General features: G+C 36.7%; 1 protein-coding gene and 1 pseudogene across 1 annotated transcript; one reads left to right on the top strand and one right to left on the bottom strand.

Annotated features, from left to right (window-relative positions):
• The window catches only part of LOC133680834 (uncharacterized), a 103,501-nt pseudogene that overhangs the window by 62,292 nt on the left and 15,872 nt on the right, over positions 1–25,337 (top strand).
• On the bottom strand, positions 7,802–11,506 carry LOC133699286 (beta-glucosidase 12-like). The gene is made up of 15 exons (XM_062122495.1): positions 11,301–11,506; positions 11,148–11,217; positions 10,806–10,864; positions 10,637–10,712; positions 10,427–10,504; positions 10,130–10,217; positions 9,784–10,042; positions 9,560–9,675; positions 9,228–9,445; positions 9,074–9,105; positions 8,865–8,967; positions 8,672–8,774; positions 8,372–8,569; positions 8,203–8,289; positions 7,802–8,117 (listed from the first exon to the last, which is right to left on the bottom strand). Exons 1-14 carry the CDS (start codon positions 11,376–11,378, stop codon positions 8,226–8,228), a joined length of 1,542 nt encoding a protein of 513 aa, XP_061978479.1. The 5' UTR covers positions 11,379–11,506; the 3' UTR covers positions 7,802–8,117; positions 8,203–8,225.

The raw sequence follows: 25,337 nt of genomic DNA, 5'->3' as shown, positions 1-25,337 counted from the left end.
CGTTTAAAGGAGATCGCCAGAAGGGATCTCGTGTTTCGCTATTCGGAGGTCGCCAGATGGGACCCCGTATTACATGATGAATAAAAGGAATCGCCAGATGGGATTCCAAGATTGAAGGAGATCGCCAGAAGGGATCTCGTGTTTCGCTATTCGGAGGTCGCCAGATGGGACCCCGTATTACATGATGAATAAAAGGAATCGCCAGATGGGATTCCAAGATTGAAGGAGATCGCCAGAAGGGATCTCGTGTTTCGCTATTCGGAGGTCGCCAAATGGGACCCCATATTACATGTTGAATAAAAGGAATCGCCAGATGGGATTCCAAGATTGAAGGAGATCGCCAGAAGGGATCTCGTGTTTCGCTATTCGGAGGTCGCCAGATGGGACCTCGTATTACATGTTGAATAAAAGAAGGAATCGCCAGATGGGATTCCAAGTTGAATAAAGGAGATCGCTAGAAGGGATCTCGCATTTCGCTATTTGGAGGTCGCTAGATGGGACCTCGTAAAAAGAAAAAAAAAAAGAAAAAAGAAAAAGGGGAATCGCCAGATGGGATTCCAAGTTGATTAAAGGAGATCGCCAGAAGGGATCTCGTATTTCGATATTGGTTAAAGGAGGTCGCCAGACGGGACCTCATATTTCATGTTGGTTAAATGGAATCGCCGGATGGGATTCCAAGTTGAGATTGCTATAAAAGACAAGTTTCAGATCAATCAAACTTCAATCAGATCAGTTCCGGGAGTTTCCGTTTTGGGTTTATCTTTATAAAACTTACTGCGCAAAAACCTTGCTCCGTAAGCATTATAAAGAGGGGGCATCTGTTGTAACCCATTTTTGGGTCCCCCACAAAATATATATACAAAATATATATATAAATATATATATATAGCCAAAGGAGGTTAAGAAAAAATAACAGGAGGCAGAAGCACTCAGAAAATGGTCGGAAAATTGGTCAATGAGTTTAAAAATACAAAGATTGGATTTTTGACAGTATATTCTTGAAGGAGGAAAGCCCTGTTGAGGAGGAAATTTGAAATTGGAGGAGAAAAGCCCAAATTTGGATGATTATGGATTTAATTGGATTTTTTTAATGAATTTATAGGGGATTTGATTGCAAGAAAAATTGTTTTTTAAGTCAATTTGGGCTTTAATTAGAAGAAATTTAAGTTCTGGGGCCAAAATATATTTTTTAGGAATTTATTAGGGCAAATCAGGGGCTTAATTGCATAAATATTGAAGTTTAAGGGCCAATTAGGGACTTAATTGAAGAAATCCGAAACCAGGGACCAAATTGGAGAAGGCGCGCAAGTAGGGGGGCTGGAATTAATTGATTAAGGGGCCTAATTGAAGAAATTGGAAGTTTATTGATCAATTAAGGGCTCAATTGCATAAATACGAGACCAAGGACCGTATTGCAAAAGGCGCGTAACTCTGGGGCCGAAGATGAAGTTATACCGGGACTAAATTGCATCAAATCAGAAGTTTTAGGGTCAATTGGGGAATACTGTCGAACGAAACTGAAAGTCTGAGGACTAAACTGAACATTGGCAAAGAAATCCTTTTTTTTATCTAAACGGCGCCGTTTTGCATTTTAAAAAAAAAAAAAAAAAAAAAAAAGGGATCACTGATCACTGTTCACTGTCTTCCCCGCCGAGCTGCCCGAGTGGCCGACTTCCAGACGTGTTTTCTTCCTCGTTTGGCCCCCAAATCCGACAAAGCATGCACCAACATGTCCACCTGGAACTCCTTTATCCCGGGGAGTGGTCCGGTCGGGTCGAAAAGGTTTGGAACGGCTCCGTTTATTGGGCCAAAACATGCACCTCGGGCAGTCTGCAAATTTGGCAGTTCGAGGTGCACACTTTGAACCGACGGTTTGGATTGCTCAAGTCGAATCAAGGGCTGAGACGTTTTCCTCATTGAAGACAAGATTACCCTCTTTCCAGCCCTATAAATAGAAGGAATTTTCATGGTCAGATGGTTGGAAGAATGGAGCTCAAAGTTGGCACAAAATAAGTTTTTCCTGCCCGTTTTTTTCCTGCAACCATTTTTCTTTTTCCAGCTTCTTCTCCCTCTGCTCCGCCAGCCTCAGCGCCTCTATCTTTTTTTCTTCCCATCAACACAAAGCCAGTAGCAGCTCCTCCCTCAGCTCCTCCCTCAGCTTCTCCTTCACCGCAGCTTCAGCAGCCCCAGCAACGCCTCCCGCGGCCTCCTCAGCAGTGACAGCCTCCACAGGAGCAAGCCTCCACCTTCCAGCTTCTTCACCGGCCAACAGCAGTCCTCCTTCCTCCAGCGACGCCCAGCAGCAACCGGAGTAGCAGCTCCTTCCTCAGCCACACCAAAGGTTCCAGCCGAGAGCTTTCCTTCTCCTCTGCAGGAATCCGCTCCTCCTTCTTCCAGCCGGAACCAGCCTCCACTGCAGCACCACCAGCCTCCACCGCAGCACCACCGGCCTCCCAGCGACGCACCAACTCCTCCACGCCAGGTGCTCTTCTCTTCCCCCCCTTTTGTGCATCAATCTGTTTCTTCGTTCCTGCATGCAGAACGCACATTCTGCATGCAGGAAGGGGGGAAAATAATTCCCCCCATGTTTTTAATTATGCTGGGTCAGATTGGTTCTGGCCCAGCAAAAAAAAAAAAAAAAAAAAAAAAAAAAAAAGTGGGTGTCCTCCTGTGGGCCGGACTGATCCTAGCCCAGCCCAGCGGGCCGGGCTGGGTCCGGCCCATGATAAAAAAAATTTCAGGTTGGGCCGATATCGGCCCAACACATTTTGGGGCTGAGTCCGGCCCAATTCATTGGGCCGGTCCAGCCCAGCCCAATTATATATTATGTACATTATATTGTGTTTTGTATTATTTATATCTAGATACATATAAAAAAAAATTATTAATAATTTTCTTCGAAAAATTATTTCCAAAAATATGTGATTTTTCTGTAAGTTTATTACTGTATTTTGATCAATATCGGTTTGTATTTTTATACTGTAAAGATACAAATCCGGTATTAAAACACCCGGTTTTCGTCGAAACATCAAACATTTTCAAAATAAAAAATGTCTTTTGCGATCAAAAATTTTCTAAATATCTTTAAAGATATTGTTGATTTTTTTGCATATTTTTATCAAAGTGGATTAATATTGGGTTGTATTTTTATACCGTAAGGATACCAACTCAGTATTAAAATACCCGATTTGCGTCGAAACATATAAAAAAAATATACATAATTGAAAATGTTTTGTTTTAAAATACGGCCTAGTCTCTCCAATATATATATATAAATATTATAACATCATATTTTCATACAACAAAGAAAGTTTTTTTTTTTTTTTAAAAAAAAAAACAATATATGTACTAGCATGCATTTTGGCTTTTATAACCAGTTTATTCAAGCCATGAGAACTAGGCCAATATTTCAAAAATTCTAAAAAAATCTTTTTGTCTTCTTTTAGTATGTGGGATTACGAATTTATACGTAAAACGTATTCCTGATTAAATATGTTTTTTTACATTGACATTAGAACGATTAGGCTTTACCCGATAAGATAAGGATCTCCTTATTGAGGAGGACTTTTCTTGAACCATAGACGGACCAACAACTAGGAAACACAACGAGACCTTGAATCTTATCAGACAGTTAAACAATGCAGCTTACCTTAGGTAGGGCGTATTTGGGGTGCTAATACCTTCCCTTTACGCAACCAGTCCCCGTACCCAATCTCTAAGACCAGTTAGGGTTCCTAGTGACCAAAATACTAGGTGGCGACTCCCATTCCATTTCCTACCAACAAAAGACAATATTTTTTTGTCTCCCCACATTTGTCAAATAGATACCATACACACCTGCCTAGATTTTAAAGTGGAATATTTCGCCGCGACGCCGCGCACCCGCGACAGATAAATTTTAGACTTTATTGTTTTATTGCTTTGATAAATATTGGAATGAATATGAGTACCTTGTGTACATTGACGTGTATCAACTAGTTCTGATATAATTATGATAATGTTTGAATGAACATGTGTATCTTGCGTACAATGATATGGATCAAGTTAGTTAGGATAATATGGATCAAGTTAGTTAGGATAATATTTAAATGAACATGAGTACACTATGTGTATTTTTATGTATCAAATTAATTATGTTATTATTAGAATGGATGTGAGTACCTTGTTTACATTGATAGGTATTGAATTAGCCATGATAACTTTGGAATAGTCGTGATTATCTTCCATACCTCGGTATGGATTGGGCATGCAGAATCACTTGGAGATTATTATTACTTGTTTCGATTGACCGATCAATGAAAATTCAATTTCGAACTTCTAATTGGATAAGGATACTTGTCATTTGAGGAATTCATGGTGTTGAAACAAGCAACCGGATCGTCAACATCAGAATTTTCAACGACTTTAATTTTCTTGTCTGATGGCAATGAAGCCAAGCGAAAGTTGACGGGTTTCCAGCCCAAGAAGAGTTTTTAAATGATATGTTGACCTCTCGCATTCAGACATGAAGGATATTCCGAGCTACAAAAAAACATTACCAATCACTTGCTAGAAATTTTGCATGAAACAATTTTCATTTCCTTACGCTGAATCAGCCAAGTCAAGCACAATACATGATCTTTAACCAAAAGCCTAGGAGAGTAACCAATTACGATCAATCTCTAAGATGACCTTTCTTCAATCCCAAACTGACAACCATCTCTAAATCGTGCAAGAAATGCTTTGAAGCGATCCACTAGTCATCAGCCTGGAATTCATTTGGCTTTGAAGCCATCAACTAGTCATCCGCCTGGAATTCAATTTTACAGCTGTCTGGAATTTATTTTCCAAAGAAAGTTTATCCGCGCGAAAACTTCAACTTGATTAGGAGAAACAAACTGCGTTTTGCTTCTATCGGAATTCAAGCCTCCAACGAATTCCTTAACAATTAGCGGCATTAGATTACCATTTTTATCATACTATCCCCCATTACCTAGGCACGATTAAACACAGAATACATTATTGAGATTTAAGCAAAATTATTGATAGTGTCTCAAGTTCACGTAATTATTGTCATTGTACTTCATTATTGAGATTTCCGAAATATTATGGACCGTGTGCTAGGATAGGAAATATTGTATTACTAATGTATTGACTTGTCATATGTAATATGGTATACCGTAACACATGTGTTAAAATACCCAGTTTTTATCAAAACATTGCAAAAAACTATAAAACAAAAAAAATATCATATTTTCATGCATACGGTCAAGTCTCTCAAAGATAAAAAAAATTATATCTATTTTCATACAACAAAAATTCAAAATATATTTTAGCATGTGTTTTGAGCTTTAATAACTAGTTTATTAAAGTCATGAGAACTAGGTCAATATTTAAAAAAAAAACAAAAAAAATATTAAAAGGTTATCTGGGATTACGAACTTATACGTGAGACGTATTCCTGATATTAAAAGGGTAGTTCTTTTATGTATAGACATTAGAATGGTCGGGATTTACCCGATAAGATAAAAATCTCCTTACTGACGAGGACTTTTCTTCAACCTTAGACAGGCCAACAATTAGAAAGCACGACAAAACCTTAGCTTTTATCAGACAATCAAACAATACAACTTACTTTAGGTAAGGCATATTTGGGGTGTTAATACCTTCTCTTTATGCAATCAGTCCTTGTACCTGATTTCTGAGACCACTTAGGATTTCTAGTGACAAAAATACTAGGTGGTGACTATCATTCCCTCATTCTACTGATAAAAGACAAGAATTCCTTGCCTGTCCCATTTTTCGATTACTAAAACCTAAAGTGGAGGCAATTTCACCGCGACGCTGCACATGTGTGGCAATATCAATGGGTCGCATTGGTATCGACAACTATTTATGGTGTGATTAGCTACTCCAAGTAAGGAGGTTAATGATGTCAAGGGTTCTTGACATCAGCAACTTTGATAATAAACCAGATATGAATAATAATTGATTAATTATTCCGGGGTAGGAATAGTAATGATAACAATTGCTTGTATTAATATCGGCACTTGAATTGAATTGATTAGTCTAACCCACTATTTGGAGACTAATGATACCAATGAGATTCATTAGTATCAACAATTACCTTCCAAAAAAATAGGAGAGAAAATATTGATTAATTATTCTAAAAGAATGAGATAAGATAATGATACCAATAGAGGAATATCTTGGTATCAAGTGAGAATTGATTCATAAGAATATGGTGTTTGAAACTATTGAGTTGTGTTGAGATTTCCAAGATGGTAAAATGGTAAACAATGCTCTCCGATGAAAACTGATGTAAGGAGTGTAATGAGGTAGTTGAAGGACAATAATCGAAAAATGAAATTAAAAGATGGCAATGAATTCATGTGAATGAGATTGCAATAGTATAAAAATGCACATTGTGATAAAATTATAAGAGGGTATTGATTATATCTCTTGATTCTCAAATAGAAGAGATGTCTAGAGTAAGGTCATTGGTAGTTAAAGGGACGAGGTTGTCGGTTAGGGAAACAAGTAGGTGCATCGCACCTTGTTTTTTCAATATGTGTAAACTTATTCATAAAGTTTCGAATTTATTGTTTTATTTCTTTGATAAATATTGGAATGAATATGAGTACCTCGAGTATATTGATGTGTATCAACTACTTGATATATAATATGGATGCGAGTACCTTGCTTACATTGATATGTATCAAACTTGTGATGATATTACTTGAATGAATAAGAGTACCTTGCATGCATTGGTAAGGATCCAATTAATTATGATAATGTTTGAACGAACATGTGTACCTTCGGTACAACGATATGGATCAATTAATTAAGATAATATTTGAATGAACAAAAAAAAATGATGGATAATTTTGGATTGAAGGGTTAAATTGAGAAGAAAAAGTAAATTCACAAAATAATTAAAAGAAGAAACCAATAAAAGAATGAGTAATAATTTTTTAAAAAATATATCTAAGGATGAAAATGAAAACAATTAAAAGAATACAGAAGGGCAAGAAAAAGCTTAAGAAACCAAAAAAAAAAGATAAAATTAAAAAAAAAATCAAAAAACTACAAAATAAACTAACAACAAAAATTATAAATAAAAAGACGTTGACCGTCACTGAACTAACCGCAACTAAGATACTACCCTGAAATCTTAAATGGATAGTGCGAATTTTAGTGGAGAAAAGAGGGGAAAAAAAACTGTCAGGGATAATCTATCAAGAAACAACCAAAACGTGCAATGCCTTGACAAAAAAGCCGTCGCAGGGAATCCAATGAGACACGGAGAAATGAGGTTCTTAACCGGTAAATTCGGCCACTTTAGTACTATAACCGCCAAAATTGCTTATACCCCTTTCCCTTGGATTTAAGGATTATTTCAAAGAGACCCTACATTTTGCATCCTCAAGAATTAATTATGTTTCATGCCATAGAACTATTTGGTAGGATATAATTTATATTATTCTATAATACATCCCCTCAAGTGAAAGCTTTTTGGGCTTGAAACTTGCACAGGCCTACTTTACCTTGTGCTTAATCTTTATCAAATAAATAGGGATGGTGAGATTCGAACTCGTGAACGCTTGATCAGGCTCTGATACCATGTTAAAGAACCATCTCAACCCAATAGTTTAAGCTGTTAGGTGAGGTCCATGATATGATTTATATTATTCTCTAACATAGATATTATTTATTTACTTTTCACTTGGTCTTCATAAGTTTCAGTTTGACAATGCATTCCTCGAATTCTAGTGAAAATGATTATGCATGAATAGAAGTATCCTTCAAAATATTACAGGAAAAAAGAAATTGCGCAGAGCAAGTTATTATTTAATATCGAATTTGATTGATAACCAGTCAATACATATAAAAAATAAAAAATAAATACAAATAAATATTATTATTACAACAAGAACAGCATCGATCCTAGACGAAAATGTGAGAATTAATTCGAAGACAAGGATCCACTGATGTCCACAAACTAGAAGGGCGCAAACATGCATGGAATAGGATTTATCAGACGTGGAAACCTAACTTGCTGCAACAAAGTTTGATTTCAGCGTTTGGTGCTATTCCGATGTGGTTTCAAGTAGGTCTTGATCATACGAAAAGGGCTCCTGCATTGTTAATAAATTAGTTTGTTAAGCATGGAAAATGAATACAATAAAATCAGTAGTTATGGAAGAAGATATACAATAATACCTTATTATATTTCATGCCAATGTTTAATCAATTCTCGACTTCTTACGGCTACGAGCCGATGCCTCCTCCATTCGAGATTTTGATTTTCTGTTATTGCAATCATTTGTGTTATGAGAAATGTTGAGAGGTTTTTTTGATAATAATAAGAGGAGATGAAAAGAGGCCTTACATGTTATCATTGAGTTGAGTACATTCGTCCTTGTTCAGAAATTGCTTAAACCACTTCACAGAATTTTTGGCATATCGTTTCAAGTTGTTTTCGTAGTCAATGTAGAAGAGACCAAACCTTGAACCATAACCGGATCCCCATTCAAAATCATCCAAGAATGACCAAGCAAAAAACCCCTTGACATCGACACCATGGTCACTGCAAAAGTCAAGTTTTTAGAGCAGATCGGACTGAGAAAGAAAAAACTAGGACTGTTTGAGAAAGGAAGCGAGAACATGAATTTGGAAAGAGCAAACTCACTTGATAGATTTCAGAACATTGTGGAAAATGTCTTTGTAATATTGCTCTCTTATGGCATCATCGAGGGCTTCCTCTAATGACGAGGAATTCACGTCATCAACTCCTAATTTAAAAAAAACCAACAAATCAGTAAATCAGAGCTTCTTGACACCTATAACCATAAACACACGAGGGTTGTTGACTCTGTTCTTACCATTTTCAGTGATATATATTGTTGGATTTTCATACGCGTCCTTTACGTAATTCAAGAGATGACGAATACCTTCGGGATAAATATAAAGCCAACTTGAACCCGCCTGCGAATTTGATTTATATATCTCAATACCAAGGGGAAATTAAAACAGAAAGATTCTACATATCAATTACTAATTTGTTGAAACAAGAATGAAGAATCACATTCACCTGTGGGCCTATTGGTATTCCATTTCTCTCCCCTGTACGTAAAATAATATCAACATAAGTGAGAAAGTACTGTAGAGTTTTAGACCTTGTATTCTTCTTATTCTGAGAGTTTTTTTTTTTAATCACTTAATTAACAAGTAAATAAATATTTCACCTGTCCAGTTAACACGAGCATCTTCCATAAACCCAATATTTTTATAGTCAACATCCTCAACATTCTGAGCATAGTATGTAGTGTAGTAATTGACCCCAATAAAGTCATAAGATCCTCTCAGCATCTTGGATTCCTCCTCACTGAATCTAGGCAATCTTCCTCCAACGTAGTCGTGCATATTCTGTGGATAGTCACCTTTAGTTAGAGGATCCATGTACCTGCCAAAAACATAGAATTTAAGATCCTGGTTTCTTCTCCATAGAATTTAATAATCCAAATTAATTAATGTTTCAAATTATTATATTATCCAAATCAGCTAGCAAAATGCATACCATCCAAGCATAAAATCAAGGCTTCGTTCAGTTGCCATCCGATCACTGTCACTAGTTGAGTAAGGTTCAAACCAATGAGAAATGAGGGTTATCCCAATTTTACCTCCTTGACACGTCTGACGAGATTTTGTCAATGATAAAATTAGCACAGTCACACAGGAAACTTTGGTGAAATATGTTAAGAAACGAACCACAAATTAATTGTAGCTTTAGCTTTTGCAAACCTGATACTTTTCCTTGTATACTTTCACAGCCGTTGCATGAGCAAGCAATAGATGATGGGTTACAATGTAAACCTCGGTGGCGCCAGAGATTTTGGGTTGGCCTGGATAATTCTCCAAAGTTGAAATTCTGCCGGGTGCCACTGTGCCCGTGTCATAACCATTGACGCTAAACATAAAAGGCTCATTTAAAGTGATCCAGTGCTTCACTCGGTCTCCAAATCTTTGGAAGCAAAGCTCCACGAAGTCTCGGAAATCGATTCTATATGAGTTTTGAAATTATTAGATTCAAGCATGGAGGATTTAAATTAAAGTGAGATGTTTATATAATATGAATATAATTACTTACAAAATATTAGGGCTCAAGAAACCACCATATTTGTCCTCAATTGCTTGTGGAGTGTCCCAATGAAAGAGAGTTACATAAGGCTGTATACCTGTACATTTCAAAGCAAAATTAATATGAGAAAACTAAAGTGCATGTGAAACGTTTTGTATGAGAGTTTGGAAAATGCTTTTCAAATTTTCGAAATTCAAGCAAAGTAAGATTGCCCCTGCATTTACCATGGCCACTTCAAGATTCTTATTTTTAGCCGGTAACATTATTATGAAACACAGTCATGGAGGAAAAGGAAAGGGTTATAACCATTTTTTATGAGCTCATCGATGAGATTGTTGTAAAACTGGATCCCTTCTTCGTTTATTCCAGCACTTAGTCTGCCATCTGATGAATTCAATTCGATTATTGAAAAATCAAAGTAAGGAAAAATGTGGGACTTCGAAATTCGAGACGCGTCCCATCCTCGTGAATTAAAAAGGAATGAGATGTAGGGTAAAAACAAAAGAAAACACTTACGCGGTAATACCCTAGACCAAGAAATAGAGAATCTGAAAGCATCCATTCCCATTCCCCTCATTCTTTGCACATCTTCCTATAACATTTTGTGCGTAAAATATATCAACAAGTGTAATGGTGATCAGATCCCCAAAAGGCAACCAAAAGAAAAATAAGACGAACATCGTACCTTATAGCGATTATAGAAATCAACTGCCACCTTTGCATTGCTATGGTCACTTATCCTCTCTGCAATTTTTCAGAATTTGTTCTTAAATTCCTTTGAATATATATTATTTGATAAAAATCATATTTACATCTTTAATTTGCACGCACTTTCTCCCCCTAACCCCAAAAGTCACCTTCTTTCTTTCTTTTTTCTCTCTTCTTTTGGATTTAATAGACAAAATATATACACTATGGATTTAGGCAGGCCATCAACATGCTGGCTGGTGACTCCTTGAGAGATTTATATTCGTTGTTTTAGTCAGTAAAGCATTGTAACGAACTCCTGCATTGAATAAAGAGATACCTGGATGCTCCTCGATGAAGGTGTCCCATATATTCGGCCCTTTGCCTCTCCTGTTTGTTTCACCTTCAAACTGCATATAATTTAAACGTTATCAGAGAACAAACAATTGAGGCGTTTCTCTCTTCGACCAGAGTACTTGAAGCAATGTTGTACCTGGTAAGCTGACGAAGAAGATCCAAAAACGAAACCATCTGGGAAAGAATTACGACTCAACTGGGCAATACTTCCCATGATATACACTAAGTATTTGTTGAACAGCCTCGCAGAAGAGCAATAAAAGCTTGAGCAGCACTGAAGATTGTTGGGTGATCAGAATAAAGAATGTATAGTGAGATAGCAGTGAAAAATAAATAAATGAACGTATGAAGTATGGATTTTGTAAGAACATCGACATGCCAGAGCCTATTTATAGGCATCTTTTTGAAAGGTTTTTCTCAACAGCCAAGAAGGATAATTGTGGTCAATTATTATTATTTGTTTCAATTGACCGATCAATGAAAATTCAATTTGGAACTTCTAGTTGGATAAGGATATTTTTCATTTGAGGAATTCATGGCGTTCAAACAAGCTCCAAACTTAAGATTCCGTGCTCTAATTGCACTGTGAAGCCTAGCAATTGTACTTGAAGCTTCCTGAGAAAATTCAGCTACCGGATCGTCAACATAAGAATTTTCAACGACTTTAATTTTCTTGTCTGATGGCAATGAAGCCAAGCGAAAGTTGAGGGGTTTCCAGCCCAAGAAGAGTTTTTAAATGATATGTTGACCTCTCGCATTCAGACATGAAGGATATTCCGAGCTACAAAAAAACATTACCAATCACTTGCTAGAAATTTTGCATGAAACAATTTTCATTTCCTTACGCTGAATCAGCCAAGTCAAGCACAATACATGATCTTTAACCAAAAGCCTAGGAGAGTAACCAATTACGATCAATCTCTAAGATGACCTTTCTTCAATCCCAAACTGACAACCAATCTCTAAATCGTGCAAGAAATGCTTTGAAGCGGTCAACTAGTCATCAGCCTGGAATTCATTTGGCTTTGAAGCCATCAACTAGTCATCAGCCTGGAATTCAATTTTACAGCTGTCTGGAATTTATTTTCCAAGAAAGTTTATCCGCGCGAAAACTTCAACTTGATTAGGAGAAACAAACTGCGTTTTGCTTCTATCGGAATTCAAGCATCCTCTTCAAGCCTCCAACGAATTCCTTAACAATTAGCGGTATTAGATTACCATGCATTTTTATCATACTATTCCCCATTATCTAGGCACGATTAAACACAGAATACAAATCACACCACAGTATAGTGCCTCAAGTTCACGTAATTATTGTCATTGTACTTCATTATTGAGATTTCCGAACATTTGCAAGATGCTTATCCACCTTTTTTCATTTCTTTAGTTGAAAGTTTGTCAGTCGGAAACCTATAATTCTGCTACCATGCATTGCTCCATACATAGTTTCTTTAATTTATTTATAGTAATCGAGTAGAATTAAATTAAAAGAGCACCATTAAGAAGATAGTGACCCAAGGAATAAAAACTTCCAATATAAGTTCTAAAAAAAGGAGCAAAAACACAAAAATCAAACTAATTAGTCTTGTCGCACGTCAAATCCGCGTGGTGTTGTCTGGCAATTTTTTCTCGTTATGCTGTTTGCTTTGATTGGTTCATTGGGAGTCGCCACCTAGCATTTAATTGAGGGCTACTAGGAAACCCGGGTGTACTGGTATTGTCAGAGATTCACGGGTAAGGGACTGGTTGTGGTTAGGGAAGGTATTAACACTCCTAACGCACCCTACCTGAGGTAAGCTGCTTCATGGCTTTGACATGTTAAAGAAGTTCTAAAAATTTTGTCTTTTCATCGGATATTAGATATACAATTTACGTATGAGTTAATAATTCCGGACCGTGAGCAAATCAAAATATTAAATTCTTCTTTATTCTTTACAATTTTATCATAAAAAAACATCCATAAAAAAAAACATTCAAACACACACATACACTTTTGACTATATTTTTTTCTTTTTTTCTTTTCCTTTCTTTCTTTCTTTGTTTTTTTTTACACACTACAAATTATGCAAATTCAAAAATAACTAAACAAAAATTATATAACACTTTTAAAATTATAAAAAACAGCCCCTAAAAAAATCATGGAATTGCTGGGAACGTTTCTGTGAAGCCTCAGGGACACCAGGAACAGTGGTGGCGCGTTGTTCCACGCGCCACCGTCACTGGCAGCGCGTGGGTTCACGCGCCGCCGCAAGCAACGCCTGGAAATGGATGGATCTGGTCGGCTATCTTCTTCTCTTCCCTTTCCTGCCGGCTGTGAGGAACACCATTACCTGCAATAATAGAACACGCACAAATAGTCGATTTTAGTTTTTTTCCTTTTGTTTTGAAAATCTGTTTCTCTCTTCGCAGCTTGGTTTCTTTTCGTTTCCCCTTGTTCTTTGTTTCAAGCGGCTGACAGTGCGACCATAGGGCTGCTAGCCTTTGGGTTTCCGTCCGGTCTGCAGCTGTCGGTGGCCGGTGAATCTGTGGCCAGGTATGAATGGCGCTGCTGTGGCCAGGTGTGGACAGCCTTGATGGCTCCGTGCGTGCTGCTTCTCCGTTGATGGTGTGTGGCTGGGTCTGTCGGGTGGAAGGTTCGTGGCGGTGAGTTGCAATCAGGGAGATTGAGGGGATGAGGGCCACGGAGGGCAGAGGGAGCAGCTGAGAGGGAGGATCTGTGGAGGGGGGGAGCTGGTTCGTGGCTATTGTTGGGGTTCTCTAGGTGTGGCTGGCGGCTGGAAGAGGGGGAAGGAGGTGCAGCTATTAGAGGGGTCTGTGTGGAAGAAAATTCAAAACTAGTGGGGGGCGCGACTGGTTTTGGTTAGGAGGGAGTGTGGGGTTCTCTGTGGGGGAGGTTGCGGCTTCTCTTGTTTGGCCAAGTGGGGGGGCGCAGCCGCCTTAGGTTTTTTCTTTTTCAAGGAGGAAGTGGCGACTTCGGGTTAAGGAGCAGAAAGGGTTATGATTTTTAGGGTTTTTTATGGTTTAGGGTTTATTTGTGATTCCTTTAATTGTGCAAAATTGCTCCCCCCCCCTTTGAGTGTGTGTTGAGGGGACTAGTATTTATAGGAAAAAATGTTGCTAGGTTTCCAAACTTGGTCCCTCAACTTCTTTCTTTTTGTAAATTTAATTTTTCTTAATTTTTTTGTATTTTTTGAAAACTAGCAATATCAATGTTGAGGAAAATCAATAATTTTAAAAATGACGCGTGAAAAGTTGAACGCGTTTGAAGGACCTTTGAAAATTTAAATTCTTTTTAGACGACGCTAAAAATGCTAAAAACGATGCAAATATATTAAAAGAGTATTTTTTTTTGGATTTTCGATGTTTTTTTGCTATTTTTGGAGTTTTTGTGATAAAGGGGTGTCTCATTTTGCTGAATTTAATCCTTCTTTGTCTATTCTAGTTGTCTCTCCTCTTGGAATCTAGCCGTTGGAAAGAAAAGAAAATAGCCCATTTTTTCCACTTTAAGCCAAGAATATATCACTGGTTTTTCTTAGCTTTCCCTTTGTTTTCTATCTCCATCTAAGTTTCAATGGGTTGTAGTGCCTTTTGAGTTTCTTAATCAGAATTAGCAATGTTAAGGGCAAAAGAGTTGCTAAGCTTATTAGTGTTCTTGGTTTTAGCTTTTCAAGGTGTGAGATCCCTTAATCCATCATTAAATGATGATGTTTTGGGTCTAATTGTGTTTAAAGCAGACCTTCAAGATCCAATGAGAAAGCTCTCATCTTGGAACCAAGATGATGACACTCCCTGCAAGTAGTTCGGTGTCAAATGCAACCCGAGATCCAACCGGGTTGTTGAGCTCACTCTTGATGGGCTTTCTCTATCAGGTCGGATCGGCCGTGGCCTCTTACAGCTCCAGTTCCTCCACAAGCTCTCTCTATCAAGGAACAACCTTACTGGTAGCATCAATCCTAACCTTACTCGCCTTGAAAACCTTAGAATCATTGATTTGAGTGAGAACAGCCTCTCCGGGACAATATCGGAGGACTTTTTCAAGGAATGTGCGGCTTTGAGGGATCTTTCTTTGGCTAATAATAAGTTTTCAGGGAAGATTCCAGGTTTTTTGAGCTCATGTGCTAGTCTCGCATCTATAAACTTGAGTTCGAATCAGTTTACTGGGTCTTTGCCTGCTGAGATTTGGGGTTTGAATGGATTGAGGTCACTTGATTTGTCTGGTAATGGCGCCGTTGCCGGGGAGCTAGCAAGCAAAGGTAACAAATTTCTATTTGATTATTGGAAAACAAAAAAAATACATAAAAATAAAAAATCAAATGGCTGGTTTTACCGCCTAAAAAAAAAATTTGACCTCAACTTTTCGGATATTGGACTGTGGACTGGACAATTAATTGTTGGATTTTGGTTGGTTCAACCATTTTTCTTTTATTGTCTATTCTAATTAGTTTATAATATTTATTGTTTATATTATAAGGCTGGTTTTACCGCCTCTTGTTCATTTTATTTTATTTTGTTGCTTATTGTTGTTATTTTTCTTATATTTATTGTCTGAAGTGCTTGGCCGGTACTACCGCCTTTTGTTCATTTTATTTTATTTTGTTGTTTATTGTTGTTATTTTTCTTATATTTATTGTTTGAAGTGCTTGGCCGGTATTACCGCCTTTTATTCATGCTTGTTATAATTATCTTTTAATGTTTATTGTTGTTAATATTGCTTATTAGTTAGAGAGTGAATTTCTTAATTTGTTGTATTTTTATTTTTGAGCTATTACTTTATCTTTTACATTTCATTTACTTTTATTTGCAATCTTTTTTTTCTTTTTCTTTTTCTTTTTCTTTTCCTTTCCTTTCGTATTCATATAATTGTTATATTATTGTTTTTTTATCATGGCTAATGTTGAAGATGTAGAGGGTGAAGGGAGTGTTCAAGGTAATGGACCTCCACAATTCAATGATCAACCTAATTTTCGAACTCTTAGAGAGTATCTTCACCCGGCTAGACAAAGTACACCTTCGTGTATTATCTTACCTCTTAACCAACAAGCTTTCAATTTGAAACCGGGCATGATTCAACTTCTTCCCACATTTCACGGTATGGATTCTGAAAATCCGTACATACACATTAAGGACTTTGAAGAGGTATGTAATACTTTTATTGATAGAACATGCATCGAGGAAACTATTCGTCTTAAATTGTTCCCATTCTCTCTAAAGGATAAAGCCAAGCTTTGGCAAAACTCCTTGCGTCCTAGGTCTATAGGTACATGGAGAGAAATGCAAGCTGAATTTTTGAAAAAATACTTCCCCACTCATAGGACGGCAGCCTTACAACGTCAAATGATGAATTTTTCTTGTAGTACAAATGAGTCATTTCACCAAGCTTGGGAAAGGTTCAAAGACTTGTTAAATGCATGCCCTCACCATGGTTTTGAGATGTGGAGGTTAGTGAGTTTCTTCTACGACTCTCTTACCGCAGATTTTAAAAAGCTAGTGTCAACCATGTGTAATGGTGAGTTTTATGAAAAAGAACCAAGTGAAGCCTTTGATTTCTTTGATCAATTGGCTGAAAACACAAAGCAATGGGAGACTTCTCTCCCACTTCATGTTGAGTATAGAAACACCATTTCTCATTCAAGTGGGAAGTTTCAATTGAAAGAAACTGATGACCTTAATGCTAGATTAGCCTCATTGGCTAGGAAAGTAGAGTCTCTTGAGATTAAAAAAGTGCATGTCATGAGTGAACAACAAGAGGAAAGTTGTGTTGTTTGTGAGAGCAAAGGGCATAGGACAACTGAGTGTCCTACCATTCCAGCCTTCAAGGAAGTGCTATATGGCCAAACTTCTGATTCAAGTAATGCTAGAAAGCCATTTTCAAACCAAGTAGGCAATCCCTACTCTGAGACCTACAATCCTGGATGGAGGAACCACCCAAATTTTGGATGGAGAAATGAGGGCCCTTCAGTACCTCAAACATTTCAACCTCCACCCCAACCATTTCATGCTCCCACACATAACACATACCAACCACCTCATAAGAGATCCCTAGAGGATACTCTTCAACAATTCATGCAAACACAAGGAGGAATCAACAACCAAGCTTATAAATTTCAAGACCAGACCAATAGGACCTTAGATGACATTCGAAGTCAACTAACCAAGTTGACTCAATCACTAAGCATTCAAGAGAAGGGAAAGATCCCAGCTCAACCAATGCCAAATCCTAGAGGTCAGGTACACATGAGTGAATCCTCATCTAGTGAACCTTCAAACCATGAACAAGTCCAAGCCATCACTACCCTTAGAAGTGGAAAGATTATTGACAAAGCTATAGGTTTTGGGATTCCTAGAAGTATTGTGGAGGAGGAATCTAGGGAAAGTGAAGAGGAAATCAAAACACAAGTGACAAATGAGAGCTTGAGTGACAAAGAAGGTGAGATAAATGAGAAAGAGATGAGTGAGAAAGGAGATGATTCAAGCAAAATTGGAGTCAAAGTGAGTGATTTAGAATTTGTTCCTAGAGCACCATTTCCACAAAGGTTAGGGAAACCTAAACATGATCTTATGAACTTAGAAATCTATGAATTGTTTAAACAAGTGAAAGTCAACATTCCACTCCTTGATGCAATTAAATAAGTCCCATCTTATGCAAAGTTCCTCAAGGACTTATGCACAGTCAAAAGGAGATTGAATGTGAAAGAAAGAGCCTTTCTAACTGAACATGCTAGTGCCATCATCCAGTTTAAGACCCCTCCCAAATACAAAGATCCTGGTTGTCCTACCATTTCATGCATTATTGGAAATCATAAGATAGACCAAGCTTTGTTGGATTTAGGAGCAAGTGTGAATTTGATACCCTACACTGTTTACGAACAATTAGGTTTAGGAGAAATCAAGCCTACTCGAATCATCCTTCAATTAGCTGATAGGTCAATCAAGATTCCCAGGGGTATTGTTGAAGATGTGTTGGTCCAAGTAGATAAATTCTACTTTCCTGTTGATTTTGTAGTGTTAGACACCGCACCTATTGAAGGTTCTAATGCTCCCATCCTAGTCATCTTAGGTAGACCTTTCCTAGCTACATCCAATGCTTTAATCAACTGTAGGAATGGGGTGATGAAATTGTCTTTTGGGAACATGACTGTGGAGATGAACATATTCAATGTCTCTAAACAAATTGGTGAACATGAGGACATTAGAGAGGTAGATTTGATCCAAACAATTTGTCAAGAACACTTTGAGAGAGAGTGGATCAAGGATCCATTGGAGAGAACTTTAATTCATGATGAAAGATTTTATTCTTTGGAATGTGTTGATGAGGAAGTAAGAGAACTCGAGACTTATCTAGATCCAATGCCTCTTATGTCAATAGGTCAATGGACCCCATCGTTTGAGCCTTTGATTTCACCCCAAGTGAAAGCTGAGGCATCTCTTGTCCAACCTTATAAACCAGAAAGGAAGCCTTTACCGAGTGATCTTAAGTATGCATTTCTAGGGGAAGATGAATCATATCCTATTGTGATTTCATCAAAACTTAGCATAGAGCAGGAACAAGAACTTTTGAGAGTGGTGAGAAAACACAAGAAAGCAATTGGGTGGACTATTACTTACTTGAAAGGAATTAGCCCTCTTTTATGCACACATAGAATCTATCTTGAAGAAGAGGCTAAAACTGTGAGGCAAATGCAAAGACGATTGAACCCAAACATGAAGGAAGTAGTAAGATGTGAAGTGCTTAAGCTACTTGATGCGGGTATCATTTACCCCATTGCAAACTCAAAATGGGTTAGTCCAACCCAAGTTGTCCCTAAAAAATCTGGAGTCACGGTAGTGAAGAATGAAAATAATGAGCTAGTACCAACTAGAATCCAAACTGGATGGCGTATGTGCATTGATTATCGTAAGTTGAACATGGTGACTAGGAAAGACCATTTTCCACTTCCATTTTTAGACCAAGTGCTTGAAAGAGTAGCTGGAAGAGCTTTCTATTGTTTTCTTGATGGATACTCAGGTTACAACCAAATTGAGATTTCTTTAGAAGACCAAGAAAAAACCACTTTCACTTGTCCTTTTGGTACCTATGCTTATAGAAGAATGCCTTTTGGCTTGTGTAATGCACCAGCCACTTTTCAAAGGTGTATGATGAGTATCTTTAGTGACATGGTGGAAAAATTTTTGGAAGTTTTCATGGATGATTTTTCAGTTTATGGGGATTCTTATGAGTTATGTCTAATGCATTTAGAAAAAGTTCTTGAAAGGTGTGAAGAGAGCAATCTTGTACTCAATTGGGAGAAGTGTCATTTTATGGTGACACATGGCATTGTCTTAGGTCACATTATCTCTTCAAAAGGGATAGAGGTAGATAAGTCAAAAGTTGAAGTCATTCAAAAATTACCTACCCCTCAGAGTGTGAAAGATGTGAGATCCTTTTTAGGACACGCTGGTTTTTACCGAAGATTCATTCATTCTTTTAGTACCATTGCCAAACCATTGTGTAACTTGTTATCACAAGATGTTCAATTTGATTGGACACCAAAATGTCAAGAAGCTTTTGAAAAGCTTAAAGGGTTGTTGACCACTGCACCAATCATGCAAGCTCCTGATTGGTCTTTACCATTTGAACTGATGTGTGATGCTAGTGATTTTGCGGTAGGGGCTGTTTTAGGGCAAAGAAAAGATAAGAAACCTCATGTCATTTATTATGCTAGCAAGACTTTGAATGATGCTCAATTGAATTACACTACAACTGAAAAAGAACTTTTAGCTATGGTCTTTGCATTGGACAAGTTTCGGTCTTATTTGGTTGGATCTCTTGTTATTGTTTTCACTGATCATGCAGCATTGAAATACTTGCTCACAAAACAAGATGCCAAGCCACGTTTGATTCGATGGATCCTCTTACTCCAAGAGTTTAACCTTGAAATTCGAGATAAAAAGGGAGTAGAGAATGTAGTCGCTAATCATTTGTCCCGTCTTTCAAGCTATGAGACCACAATTGATGAATCTCCAATAAATGAATTCTTTGCTGATGAAAATTTATTTTGTGCAGGTACTGTTTCCTACATTGGCTCTCCATGGTATGCCGACATAGCAAATTACCTAGCCACAAGTCAGATTCTTCTCATTGGTCTAAACTTGACAAACAAAAATTCTTGCGCAACGTGCGTACCTTTTTTTGGGATGACCCCTACCTATTTAAATACTGCCCTGACCAAATTGTTAGGCGGTGCATCCCTGATCATGAAATTCCAAGTGTAATTAATTTTTGTCATGCATTAGCCTGTGGTGGGCATTTCTCTTCCAAGAAAACCACTGCCAAGATCTTGCAGTGTGGTTTTTATTGGCCCACCATGTTCAAAGATGTACATGCCTTCTGTGTTGCATGTGACCGATGCCAACGACTAGGTAACCTCACTAGGCGTAACATGATGCCCCAAAACCCCATTTTTGTTTTGGAAATATTTGATTGTTGGGGGATTGATTTCATGGGACCTTTTCCAAGTTCATTTGGTTACCAATTCATCCTTGTAGCTGTTGATTATGTGTCTAAATGGGTGGAGGCCATTGCATCTCGAACCAATGACCATCGAGTTGTGGTCAAATTCTTGAAAGAAAATATTTTCTCTCGTTTTGGCATGCCCCGGGCTATGATTAGTGATGGGGGTAAGCATTTTTGTAACAAGCCTGTTGGGATTTTGATGAGAAAATATGGTGTAATTCACAAGGTCAGTACCCCCTATCATCCACAAACTAGTGGCCAAGCTGAGTTGGCAAATAGGGAGATCAAGAACATTCTAGAGAAAACAGTCAATCCAAACCGTAAAGATTGGTCCCTACGACTAGTTGATGCTTTGTGGGCATATCGCACTGCTTACAAGACCTCTTTACGAATGTCTCCTTATAGGCTAGTTTATGGAAACCCTTGTCATCTCCCTGTTGAGATTGAGCACCGTGCATATTGGGCCATCCGGCAATTCAATGACAATGAAAATGAGGTTGGCAAAAATAGAAAGCTTCAATTGGATGAATTAGAGGAGCTGAGAAATGATGCATTTGAAAATGCAAAAATTTCAAAACATAAGATGAAAGCTTTGCATGATAAACATATTTTTAGAAAATCCTTTCATGTTGGTCAAAAGGTTCTCTTGTATAATTCACGATTACTTCTCTTTCCTGGGAAGTTGAGGACAAAATGGATTGGTCCATTTGTGATTAAATCCATATCTGAGCATGGTGCATTTGAGGTAGAAAATCCTAAGAATGGAAATGTTTTCAAAGTAAATGGTCATCGATTGAAACCTTATCTTGAAAACTTTGTGGCTGAAGTTGAGACATTGGATCTTGAAGATCCAATACCATTGTGGTATCAGAAGTAATGAGTTTTTATTTTTATTTTTTCATTTTTATTTTTATTTTTTTTCTCTTTCTTCCATCTCTTATATTTTCTTGTTCATGCATTAGGGACAATGCATTATTTTAAGTTGGGGGGTGTGAGGTTCTTTATTTTAAAAAAAAAAAACATCAATGTTTTCTTTTAGTTGTGATATGCAGGTAAAAAAAAATCAAGCAAGAAGTCAGCTCATGTCCAATTCAATTAGACATTCATCCTTGAGAACAAAAGGGGAGTAACAGTTTTCTAATCTTTATACTTTTCTTCTCTTTCTTTTTTACATTGAGGATAATGAAAAACTTAATTTTAGATATTTGATTATGTTGAATGCTTGAGATAACCATGCTTGTTAAAAAAAAAAACTTGCATTTGTATGTGAATGAGACTTGTTTAGGATCAACATTACATTTTTGGATTCATTATTGTGTTGAACATTGCATGCTTTAATTTGGGATAGATAATATCTTATAAAGCAAGATATAGCATACTTTTTTCTTAAGATTATTGAAGTACATCTTTCCTTGTAAAAGTTGTGTGAGTTGTGTGATTATGCATGAAAGATGAGTGTGATGCTTTACTTGTGATCATCCCTTTTGATCTAGTCCTAAACAAGGTTTAAGTAAATAGAGTAATCATTATTGCACAAATGTGTACAAAGTTCTATCTACTCCAATGTTTTGAGTTGCTCAGTAACTAGGGGTATTCATCACAAATGTTTATCTTTACGTCAAACGGCAGCTTGAAATATGAGTATGCAAAGCACTTTAAGTTTGTGACTTTGTGAGTAACCGGGTGCATTCATCACAAATGTTTGTATTCACGTCAAAAGGGAAGTGACCACTTAAAGAAAAAGAATAAATAATATCTTCAAAAAAAAAGAGAAAAAAAAGAAAAAAGAAAAAAATATATATAGATATTTCTCTAGTTTGCTACCTTGTTTGTAGTAGTAAGAAGGGAAGATTACAAGTTGAGTTTTTGCGTGAATCAATTATGTTGGTTGCATGATAAATACGATTGAATTTGGAATTTTGTATGGATGTTTGATTTAGAGAATGTGAGTATGCTTATTTTTCTTTATTTGTTATTGTGTACACTAAGTTAAAGATACCAATGTTTGCATGATAGGTCCTTTAAGTGTGATGAGTCGAGCCTAATTATGTTATTATTATTCTTTTTATTTCAAAGGTTTTATGTTTTGTTTTGCTTGAGGACTAGCAAAATCTAAGTTGGGGGGTGTGATTGTGCTTCAAAAGTATCATTAAGTCTCTTATTTTACATATGTATTTATTATTTTTATTTGGGTTTTTTATAATAATTGATGTGCTTTTTAGTAATGAAGTTTCTTTTAATGTCTCGATAGGTTTTTGGAGCTTAAATGAATTATTTCAGAAAATTCAACGTCGGAATTCGGAAAAAAGAATTGAAGAGAGATTTAGTTGAAGATTGAAGCAAATCTTGGTTCAAATAAGTGCTCCAAATTTGCCCCAAAAATCAATTCTAGTCCAATTCTAGAAAAGAATATCATATGATCTATTTCAAAATTGCTTGACCGCTTTTTATGTTCGGCTTGTTTTAACTCGCAAGTGCACGAGTGTGCGATGTAGCAATTAACTCGGTAAGATCGAGGTCATATCCACAGAGAGCTAGATCTGGAAATTAAGCTAGGTAACAAAACAAAACTCAAGAGAAATTAAATTAACAATAACTTGGTTGAAAATTATTGATGGATTTGTTTTCAAAGATGAAAAGGTGTAAATAGATTTTAAATGACAAGAAAAAGTAAGTCTTGGTCCAAATCAATTTTAATGGTGATGTATTGGTGATTCCTTCAACATATATAAGATAACTCAACCTAATATCAACGATGGTGATATTAGATCGGAAGATATTACAATGAAGTTTAAAAAGATGAAGATTGATTATTGCTTAAGAATGAACAAGTATTTTCATATTAAGTAAGACATTGAATCAAGCAATCTCTATACAAAAACTAAGGTTTGTGCATAAAAATTCAAGATCATAACATTACCTAAATGATTTATAAAATTTCTTTGCAATAATAAAACATTCATGAAGAAAATGAAAAGATAGACATTAAGATTCATTCATATCTTAAAGAACTCACCTCAATCACCATCATCCTTGATTTGGATCCAAGAAGAAGATTAGCCAACCATGATTATATATAATAACACTTTAATAAATATAAAATGACTTGAATCAAACTGAAATAATGAGTTTTACAAGCTAAAGAACCGAAATCTATAAAGAAGAACACAACACAATTTCAGTAAAAATTCGGACACAAATCTGACTCTAACTTTGGACAGCAATTCGATCCTTTTAGAAGCCTCTTCTGGAGATGGCTATTAGAGATATATTTATAGGCCATTCTGTTATCTTTCCAGATCATTAAAGAACAGCTCATTTGGACATCTGAGTCAAAGGTTATGGACAAAACACCGAAAGGTGTTCTGGAAAATCAAACCAGGCCAGCTTGGAGAACACTTTGGTGCACGTTTTTCTTCCTCCTTTATGAGTTGTCTCTTTCTTCTTTTGACCCAAAATAATGTCACAATGTCCCCTCCAGCTTTCCATCCATGTGCTTGCCCTCTTGGATCAATGAATTACCCAAATAAATCAAATGTTATTTATTGTGTGGACATGTAGGATCATGGATTGTGTTTGGGCTGATTTGGAGGGTGATTTGGGGCTGATTTGGGGCTGAATTTAAGCATCAAATAAGGATACAAATGTACCTATTATTTGGGCTAAGATTGACATTGAAACCTTGAGTGTTTGATGGTTGAAGTTTGCACACAACATAAGGCATGTTTGGGCTTGAAATAGATCATATGATATTCTTTTCTAGAATTGGACTAGAATTGATTTTTGGGGCAAATTTGGAGCACTTATTTGAACCAAGATTTGCTTCAATCTTCAACTAAATCTCTCTTCAATTCTTTTTTCCGAATTCCGACGTTGAATTTTCTGAAATAATTCATTTAAGCTCCAAAAACCTATCGAGACATTAAAAGAAACTTCATTACTAAAAAGCACATCAATTATTATAAAAACCCAAATAAAAATAATAAATACATATGTAAAATAAGAGACTTAATGATACTTTTGAAGCACAATCACATTTGCTGGATGGTGAGATTCCCAAAGGGATTGAAGATTTGAACAATTTGAGGAGGATTAACTTAAGCAAGAATCGGTTTAATGGGGAGGTTCCAAATGGGATTGGAAGCTGTTTGTTGTTGAGGTCTGTTGATTTCAGTGAGAATATGCTTTCTGGGCACATTCCAGACACAATGCAGAAGCTTGGCTTGTGTGATTATTTGAGTTTGAGTAGCAACATGTTTACTGGCGAGGTTCCAAACTGGATTGGTGAACTGAATCGCCTGGAGACTTTGGATCTTTCTGGGAATAGATTTTCGGGTCAGGTTCCAATTTCAATTGGGAAACTTCAATTATTGAAAATAACTTCAATTATATAGGTCAAAAATTAGGTAGCAACAGATGCCCCCTCTTTACAATGCTTACGAAGCAAAACTCCTCAATGATTTGCATAGTAAGCTTTGTAAAGAAAAACTTGTCCTTGTCATGCTTAACTTGCTCAATATCCACTCATCTAAAGACCTTACTCTTTTTTTTTTCTGTTCTCTCTTCCTTCTCTTTTCTCTCTTCCTTCTCTCTTGCGAAAAGAAATGTATTAGCCTCATCAATGATGTCCAATTTATCACCCATATTCATGCCATGAAGTGCGCTTTTGATCTTCAAAAC

This window comes from Populus nigra, chromosome 1, assembly GCF_951802175.1.
Source record: "Populus nigra chromosome 1, ddPopNigr1.1, whole genome shotgun sequence".
Taxonomy (NCBI): domain Eukaryota; kingdom Viridiplantae; phylum Streptophyta; class Magnoliopsida; order Malpighiales; family Salicaceae; genus Populus; species Populus nigra.
The sequence above is the reverse complement of the archived record's forward strand: the minus strand, read 5'-3'. Positions and strand labels throughout refer to the sequence as shown.

Excerpts from the sequence above, each read along its gene's own strand:
- LOC133699286 (XM_062122495.1), bottom strand. The coding sequence starts at position 11,378 with ATGGGAAGTATTGCCCAGTTGAGTCGTAATTCTTTCCCAGATGGTTTC. Across the intron at positions 11,218-11,300 it reads CTTCTTCGTCAGCTTACCAG|TTTGAAGGTGAAACAAACAG; the intron begins GTACAACATTGC and ends AATTATATGCAG. Across the intron at positions 8,968-9,073 it reads GAATACCAATAGGCCCACAG|GCGGGTTCAAGTTGGCTTTA; the intron begins GTGAATGTGATT and ends TCAAATTCGCAG.